Genomic DNA, 9,571 nt, shown 5'->3' with positions numbered 1-9,571 from the left:
TAAAGCCTCTGCCTTTGGCTTGGGTCATGATCCCAGGGTCCTGGGATAGAGCCCCACATTGGGCTCTCTGCTTGGTGGGGGGCCTGCTTCCTCTTATCTCTGCCTGCCTCTCTGCCTAATGAATCTCTCTCTGTCAAATGAATAAATAGAATCTTTAAAAAAAATAAAATGTGAAAATGAAGTAAACTTAATTATTTACTTTTCTGTTAACTGTAACTCAGTTAACTGGCATGTGATATCTTGGAGGGCATTCTTAATTACTGAGAACATTACATCCTGTGAGTCACTTCTGTGATTCACAGTAGGTCACTTACTGTGATGGAAAGGGAGGGGTAATATTGGTAAGAAGACCTAGATCCTAAGCCGGTCTAGGCTGTTTGCCACCAAGAAGCTGTGTGGACTTAGTTGTGTTCTTTAATAACCTCTGTGGGCCTCCATTTCCAAGATTGGTGAGAGAGACTGGATTCTTTGTTGTTCTAGTCTGTGATTCTCTTAGTTTGTTGAGCAAGGTCAGGTCATCGCCTCTTGCACATGCTCTAGTTTTATACTTCTGACTGCAGAAAACATGATTTTCACTTTCAGTACAGTTAACCTTGAATTATCTCTGCAGAGCATCTCTCTATAATACACAAAACCTTTAATTACTTACTTAATTTATTTTTAAAGATTTTATTTATTTGAGAGAGAGAATGATAGAGCCTGAGCAGGGTGGAAGGGCAGAGGGAGAGGGAGAACCAGACTCCCTGCTGAGCAGGGAGCCTGACACTACTGATGTGGTGGACTCAATCCCAGGACCCTGCTCAGGTCAGGGATCATGACCTGAGCCAAAGGCAGGTGCTTAGCCAATTGAGCCACCCAGGCACCCCGCACAACACCTTTTAAACCCAGACTGATGTTTTTCTTTTTCCCAGGATCATTTGTTTCATAAAAACAGTTATTTTTGGGGGCGCCTGGGTGGCTCAGGTGGTTAGGCCGCTGCCTTTGGCTCGGGTCATGATCTCAGGGTCCTGGGATTGAGTCCCACATCGGGCTCTCTGCTCAGCAGGGGGCCTGCTTCCCTTTCTCTCTCTGTGATTTCTTCCCTTCCTCTCTCCTACTGTGATCTCTCTCTGTCAAATAAATAAATAAAAGCTTAAAAAAAAAACCAAAAAAACAGTTATTTTTGTGTTAACTTCAGCAAAATATAATCAGGAATAAAAAATCTGATGGGGAACATTTCACCAGGGACCTTTGAAAGAAATCATTACAGTGGATAATAACGCTGTTCTTCAGAGGACTAGGCACCTGTACTATTTGAGGTTTCCCCTAAGTATGGCATGTTTAATTACTTGACAGATGGATTTGTTTGGGATCAAAGTAAACTCATTTTAGTATTAAATGCATTTTAAGGGACGCCTGGGTGGCTCAGTTGGTTGGACGACTGCCTTCGGCTCAGGTCATGATCCCAAATCCTGGGATCGAGTCCCTCATCCGGCTCCCAGCTCCACGGGGAGTCTGCTTCTCCCTCTGACCTTCTCCTCGCTCATGCTCTCTCTCACTGTCTCTCTCTCAAATAAATAAATAAAATCTTTAAAAAAAATGCATTTTAATCATGTTTTATCCCTGCCTCTATTCTTATGTTAGTCTTGAGGAAGTATATCTAAAAATAAATTTAACCAATTTGTCCTCTAAAGTTACTGTATTTTTGTTGCAGTGTACTTTTAATCTTTGTTAAATCTTTTGTTAACTGTACAGCATTGTTGTCTGTAGGTCAGTTGTTTTTAGATTTGTAACAAGATAAAAATTTAAAAATAGTAACTGTTCAACTAAATTAACATTTGAAATGATTTGTGTGTAATAGTAGAAAATTAAGTCTTGGCTGGGTTTCTGTAGATTTCAAGAAGTTCTTTTTTTCCTTCCTGTAGTTTGCTAGTGGTGCCTTTTTACATATTAAAGAGACAGTTTTATCTGCCTTAAATCGAGAGCCTACTGTGGACATATCTCCAGATACTGTTGGGACCCTCAGTCTTATTATGTTGGCACAGGCCCAAGAAGTATTTTTTTTAAAAGCCACAAGAGGTAATTGTAATTTTTCCTCCATTTTGTTGCATGTGAAAAGAAGTGATAAGCTTTTAAAATAGGAAGGTGATTAGAATATAATATGCTCAGTGTAGAGCTTTCCTCTTTGAACTTAACACATGGGTTATTGAAAATTTTCAACTTTCTTTTTCTGAAATTAAAGTGGTACAAATGAACATTTATGAATGTAGGCTGTGTTTGAAGCATTTTATGAAATAGATAGCTATTGTCTTAAAATACTAAACTCTGGAATAGTATTTGTGTAGGTTTGTAGTGGGTCAAAAATTCATTCATTCAGCATATATTTATTGGGTATGTACTGTGTGCCAGTCACTGCTCTAGGCTCTAGATACAGGTTGCAAATAAGATTCTTACTTTCAGGAAGCTTACATTTTTAGTGTGGGAAAGATGATAAGCAAGAAATTAAGTAGCCAAGGTGATTTTAAAGGGAGATAATTGGTATAAAGAAAATAAAATAGATTATGTAATAATGCCTGGTGGTCTGGCTTTGGGTGAGGATACTGGGGGAGTCATGGTAATTTTAGATTGATTAGTCAAGAGGAGTTTCTTCAAAGAGATCTACTCTAAACTAGATGTAATTAATAAGAAGGAGCATCTAGACAGAGTCCCTGGTTCTGTGAATGAGGAAATAAAAACAATTTTTAGGAGGCGTGTAAGTTAGTATGAGAGATTGGGATATGGTCTGATTGTGGAAGTGCATAGAAATTGAAAATAAGAGAGCAGTCATCTTATGGAAGCAATATGAACTGGAATAGTTTTTATCTTATAAAATAACAGCTAATAGTAAGATAGTAAGATGGAATTAATATATAGTAAAATTTACCCATTTAAAATTTACAGTTGATTGTTTTTTAGTATATTCAGAGTTTTGAAACCACTAGCACTATCCCTTATTTTCAAACATTATCGTCACCCCAGAAACAAACTCCAAACCCCCTCTCCATTCTCCTTTTTTCCCAGCCCGTGGCAACCACTAACCTATTTTCTGACTATGGATTTGCCTATAAAGTGGTTAAATTTTATGTGGAAGAATTGATTTAATCAGTAAGGACTTTTTTTTAGACAAATATACAAACTTGTGATCTTGGTGTTTATACTGTTAACATGATTATTTTATATTTATTTTAATTATAATGGTCAATTTAATATTTTATTCCAGATAAAATGAAAGATGCCATCATAGCTAAATTGGCTAATCAGGCTGCAGATTACTTTGGTGATGCTTTTAAACAGTGTCAGTACAAAGATACTCTCCCCAAGGTCAGTTATTGTTTTTGTAAACACTTGGTTATTTTGCATGTGGAAATAACTTGGATGTTTTTGTGTATAAGAAGGTGCATTGAAAATTATGTTTTGTAAAGAAACTTGAAATTTTAGGAGAGGCATTTGGAGAATGTATTTGTAGAAATTATTTAGGATGCATGGAAAATTCTTTTGTATTTAGGGTATGCCTTTGTTTCTACTCTTAACTAAATTTGTTTTTCCAAGCTAAAACTCTTTCTGGAAATTTTTGAACCTCTCCAGTAATTTACCGCATGAAGATTTGTGTAGTTCTGATTCATTGGTGATTTGGTTATAAGCATGAATACTTGAGCATTTTGATTAGTCACTCTTTTAATTTTTGTCCTGTTTTCTTAAAGATGAGTCTTAAGGCACAAAAACAGACATAAAGACAAAAGCAAAAGAAACAAATTCATCTAATATTTTGATTAGAAGTAAGTTTTGCCAACAGGGATAGAAAATTGGGCTGCTGTTGGACAGCTAAGGAAAACAACCATCTTAAACCACACATCACAGGGAGTATTAATTGTTTTAATGTAAACTTTTCTGAAGTGGCATTTGAAAAGACTAGTCAGTGATGATCATTTGTAAATGACAAAGCAGATGATTAGACTGACAAGTGAACTCAGAATGGTTAAAAAAAGGAATTAACAGATTGTGTGAAATGTATGTTTCAACTACTCTTTCAGAAATGTTCAGGTAATTGGGGCGCCTGGGTGGCTCAGTGGGTTAATAAAGCCTCTGTCTTGGGCTCAGGTCATGATCCCAGGGTCCTGGGATCGAGCCCCGCATGGGGCTCTCTGCTCAGCAGGGAGCCTGCTTTCTCCTCTCTCTCTCTGCCTGCTTGTGATCTCTATCTGTCAAATAAATAAATAAAAATCTTAAAAAAAAAAAAAAAAGAAATGTTCAGGTAATTGGTTTTATCTATATCTGCATATGGTTTTTGTTACATGATTTTTTGTAGGAGAATTTATTGATTTATGTCATTCAAGAATCTTTTTTTTTTTTTTTTTTTTTTAAGATTTTATTTATTTATTTGACAGAGAGAAATCACAAGTAGATGGAGAGGCAGGCAGAGAGAGAGAGAGGGAAGCAGGCTCCCTGCTGAGCAGAGAGCCCGATGCGGAACTTGATCCCAGGACCCTGAGATCATGACCTGAGCGAAGGCAGCGGCTTAATCCACTGAGCCACCCAGGCGCCCCAAGAATCTTTTAAATTATGAAATTGCAGACAATTTTTTAGTGAAGTAAAAAAGCACATAAATTATCTCAACAGCGCAAATTAGAGAATTAGGAATTCATGTGAAGGAATTCCTGGAGATTTAAAGTACACCAAGAGATCAGTAGATATTTGCCCAGGACTCTTGGATGTTAATACTGTTACTCCTGAAAAGAGCCTTGGGATCTTCTCTCACCTTTTTTTCATCTGAAAGACCTCATGTTCAGCTGCACAGTATACCGTTACATCCTGTTGGGCCATTAGTTCAGTCGTGTCACGGAGAGAAGAATGTCACCTTCAAAGACTTGGAAACTACCTCTGCAGCATTCCTGGTATTCCTTGAAAATCTCCTGTTTAAATAGCAAGTTGCTCCAGCCTTACCTTGAGACCTGGCATGAGTACAGCTTGAAATTCAGATGTCCTTTTTGCCTTTTTACTAATAAAGCTCATAAGGTATTTTCATATTCTAGTTATAAAACTGGAATATCTGCAAGTAGTGATCCAGGAAGTTAGCAAATTATTCACTGGGACACAGGAAAGCATACCAGGTAGTACTTGAGTTTTTGACTGTCTTTATTTTTTTTGTCTAGACCATGACTGCCTAGTATATTTCTTGGATTTCATATGTCATGTACTTCCTAAAGACAGCAAGATTGCAGGCTAGGATTTGACATTTTGGAAGAATATCTACTGAAATAAGTACTTCTCTGGTTCATGTGTTTGGGTCTTTTAAAACTAATTTTGACTGGAATTTTTTTCAAAGCAAATTAGGGCAAAAATAACACTTCATCATGTTAGGTATTAATTTAGTACATTTGTCTGTTTGCTCTGTGTTTTTGAGTATATGATCTGAAATGTTAGCATTTATACTAAATTTTTATATGGCTAGAAATCATCTTTATTAAAAAATTCTCTTAGGATATAAATGTAAGTGGGAACTTAATTTACTGTCTTTTGTCTTTTAAACATGACGAAACAGTCAGCTATAGAGCATTTTCATTAGTGTATGTGAGTAATGGTGGTTTAGTTGACTCTATGGGCTGGGTAAGGACTCATAAGAAAGCTTCTAAAGCCCTGTGCTTGGTATTCCTCTGTGAATGTCTGTTTCCCTTCTCTTTCTAATGCATGCATTCCTGTCTTTGTAAACAAAATGTTGACTTCATGGCTTGATTGTAGACTTAAAAAACTTAAATTGGCTTTACAGTTCAAAAGAAAAACCCCTTAATTTTAATTGGAAGAAAAAAGATGGATTCATTGAATTCAGTTCCTGCAGAATCATGTGGTCTTCTCTGTTTACACCTAATGACTAACCTATCTCTAAACCATTAATGGGGTGATTCTAATTTCTGTCTCCTTTTCCTTTTTCTTCCTGCATCCCATGTTGTCTGTGGTGGTTTGTGTGGTTGGACTCTCCCCTGGTCAGTATTTTTATTTCCAGGAGGTGTTCCCTGTCTTGGCTGCAAAGCACTGTATCATGCAGGCCAACGCTGAGTACCACCAGTCTATCCTGGCAAAGCAACAGAAGAAATTTGGAGAAGAGATCGCAAGGTTACAGGTGAGTCTCTTGGACTACTCTAGAATGAGTATCTGTCAGATATACTTAATTTATTAATGAAGAACCTAAGAAAACTGTTTTTGTGAAAGTATTGCTTGTTATTAGTTGTGATAGTAGTTTGTAGATATTAAGGAGATTGTTCTTACCAGATGTATGCTTACATATTTATGGACGAACTTTAGATTCAAATGATCCTGCAAAAAAAAAAAAATACATGTAAGTGTATATATGGGAAAGAGTGATAAAGCAAATATGACAAATTGCTAACACTTGTTGAACCTAAGTGTGGTTCTATTATTATTCCTTGTTCTGTTTTTTCAGTTTTTCTGTGGGCTTGAAATTTTTTGAAATTTAAAATTGGGAAAATTAGGTATATGTAAAGGTATATACTATATCTTTCTCTGTTTGCCTTCTCTGTTTCCTCCATCTTTTTTCCCCACTGCCCTAAACGTGATTTCCATTAGATTCTCATTTAATCCTTTCAGTATTTTTTTCTTTGAAATATAAGCAAATATATGCACTTGCATACATAATACACACAATGCATGTTCTTAACTCTCCCCATTCTTACATATGAGGTACTATGCTTCATATAGCGTTGTGTGTCTTGCTTTAAGCATGCAACAGCATATCCTGAATATCTCCATTTTAATATAGCAATACGGTGCTTGCTTTGGCAGCACTTACAATAATAGTAATAATAATAACAATAATAATATAGCAATAGAGACACCTTCCTAATTTTTCTTTAGAGCTGAAGTGTGCTTCATTGTATAAATAGAAGTTTATTGCTGTCCCCTTTTGCTGGATACTTGCATGTTTGCAAGGTTTCGTGCAAGTAATACTGCTGTGAATAATTATGTACGCATGGCATTTTGTATTTTAGCAGGTGTCTTGGCTCTGGCTTCCGTAATCATAGATTGAGAGTTTGAACAACAGGAATTTGTTTTCTCATAGTTGTGGAGGCTGAGACCAGGATGTCAGCATGGTTACGTTCTCGTTGAGAGTTCTCATGAGAGTTCTCTTCCTGGTTTGTAGACTGTTGGCCATTTTCTCTCTGTGTCCTTACATGGGTAAGGGGAGGAGAGAGAGCACATTCTCTGGTTCATCCTTTTGAAAGGCACTAATTCCATAAAGAGGGCTCTGCCCGCATGGCCTCATCAGAACATAATCCTCTTAAAGTCCCATCTCCAAGTACCATCACTTTCAGTGTTAGAGTGTTAACATAGGAATTTTTGGGGTGGGGTGAACAGTTTAGTCCACAGCAGCAGGCATACCTTAAATTTCTAGAAATTGGATTGCTGATAATAAAAGTATAATGCATCTGTAATTTATTGTATATTATACTTGGATCTTTGATCCACTTCAAATTTATCCTGATATGTGCAGTATGGATCCAGTTTTCCTTTTTTCAGATGGCTTACCCATTTGTCCCCAAACTATTTATTTATTTATTTATTTATTTGACAGACAGAGATCACAAGTAGGCGGAGAGACATTCTGAGAGATAGGAGGAAGCAGGCTGAGCAGAGAGCCCAATGGGGGGCTCGATCCCAGGACCCTGAGATCATGACCTCCTGATCATGATCATGGCAGAGGCTCCAACTCACTGAGCCACCCAGGCACCCCTCCCCAAACCATTTATTACAGTGACTTTCTTACTCCGCTGACTTGAGATTTCGGCTTTGTCACACACTAAATTCGTCATATATATTTGGGTCTATTTCTAAACCTTTTTTCCTTTTCATTGTTCTAGTTCTATACAGTTTTAGTCATTGACTCTTTAGAGTGTTTTGATGCCTGATAGGTATCCATCTCTCATTTCTGAATTTTCCTGATCTTTTTGTATATGCTTCTCTCTATATATTTTTTTAAAGATTTTATTTATTTATTTGACAGAGAGAGATCACAAGTAGGCAGAGAGGCAGGCAGAGAGAGAGAGAGGAGGAAGCAGGCTCCCTGCTGAGCAGAGAACCCGATGCGGGACTCGATCCCAGGACCCTGAGATCATGACCCGAGCCGAAGGCAGTGGCTTAACCCACTGAGCCACCCAGGCGCCCTATATGTTTTTTTTTGATTTAAATATTTACTATGGAAAATTTGAAAAAAAAAATCTATGTAATGTATGAATCATCAAATATCTGGGGCCCATGGTTATCAGTATTTTGCTATTTGTGTTTCATTTATTTCCCCTTCCCCTCTTATTTTCTTGGAGTATTTCACATATTTCATCCTTTACTATATATCTCTAACAGATAAGACTTAAAACTCTAGAACTACAATGTCATCCCACTCAGCAAGGTTAATAACTGGTTAATAACTATTATTAGTAATATAATTTATCCAGACCTAGTTTAGTTTTCCCGGATTTTTTCTTACTGTTTTTTTACAGTTGGTCTGTGCAAATCAGGATCCATACAAGGTCCTCACATTGTATTTGATTGATGTGTTTTACAAATCTTTAATTTGTAATTGCCTCCCTCTCCTTGACTGCCATATTGAATTTTCCTCACTTTCTTGGATTGTGTGTTTCTTAAATGGTGTCTGTGATGTCTCATCTCTTTTTTGTTACTTGTGTAAATATTTCAATCTTTAAAAGTGATTTTGAGTTTTTCTTCATTTTCTTGCTTGAGTTCTGTCAGTTCCTATTGCACATTCTCTTGCTATCTGCTGTTCATTCACTGTTGTCTGGACCATCTGGTCCTCTGTTCATATTTTGTGTTCTTTTGATACTATGATTATACCCTTAAGTTTTTTAGTTTATTTTAGTTTTTTTAGCATGCTGTTTTCATCTGCTTTGTGACAACATTTCTTCGGTGAATTTTTATTACCTGTTGGAAACTTACTTATATGCTCATTTTCATCCTTTTCCTCTTGGTTTCTTTGTGTTGAGGCAGATGGCATGCTGTATTGGTTACTTGTATTTGAATGAGGATTGATTCTGATAGATAGCAAGAGGCTCCTGAGTGGGGGAATGGCCCTTGGGAGTGTTTCATGCCTCTTTGTGTAAGGGCACCCTCCTCAGTTTCACTTCTTTGTCTCTATAAACCTAGACTGGTTGAGGAAGGACTGTTAACCTCCAAATCTGTGTTTCCCTGAATCCCTCACAGCCTTTGCTTTGTAGAGTGGTGTGTCTGCTTTGAGAGTTTATTTTGTTGGCCTTTTCTGAGTGCTTACCCCCTTTGTTCTTTCTCCCTGCTTTTCACTCCTCTTGTCTACTTCCCCCAGCCTCTCTGCCTTTGATTAATCAGCCTCTTGCTCTCAGTAGTTCCCGCTTGGGATGCACTTTGGTTTTTCCTGTGACCCCTGGTGGCTGACATGGGCCATTTGGCTTTGCCTTTATCATCTGTTGGCACTTGTTACTTCATTTCATTTCATCATTTTCAGATTTGCTTAAAGTCATTTCCGCTCATGGGGGGAGGGGAGCTTAGTAGTCCC

The 9,571-nt window shown here is 37.3% G+C and overlaps 1 protein-coding gene across 2 annotated transcripts in view; it reads left to right on the top strand.

The window, feature by feature from the left end:
• Positions 1–9,571, top strand: part of PDCD6IP (programmed cell death 6 interacting protein) — an 82,310-nt gene that overhangs the window by 31,287 nt on the left and 41,452 nt on the right. Inside the window, exons 5-7 of one of the 2 annotated variants that reach the window (XM_059390616.1) lie at positions 1,905–2,058; positions 3,239–3,339; positions 6,002–6,133. In XM_059390616.1, coding sequence (XP_059246599.1) covers positions 1,905–2,058; positions 3,239–3,339; positions 6,002–6,133 — 387 coding nt within the window. The remainder of the gene's footprint in view (positions 1–1,904; positions 2,059–3,238; positions 3,340–6,001; positions 6,134–9,571) is intronic. The other variant, XM_059390617.1, reaches the window with a different exon arrangement.

The sequence above is a fragment of the Mustela nigripes genome, chromosome 2 (genome assembly GCF_022355385.1).
Source record: "Mustela nigripes isolate SB6536 chromosome 2, MUSNIG.SB6536, whole genome shotgun sequence".
Taxonomy (NCBI): domain Eukaryota; kingdom Metazoa; phylum Chordata; class Mammalia; order Carnivora; family Mustelidae; genus Mustela; species Mustela nigripes.
This window is presented reverse-complemented; position numbering and strand designations above follow the sequence as displayed.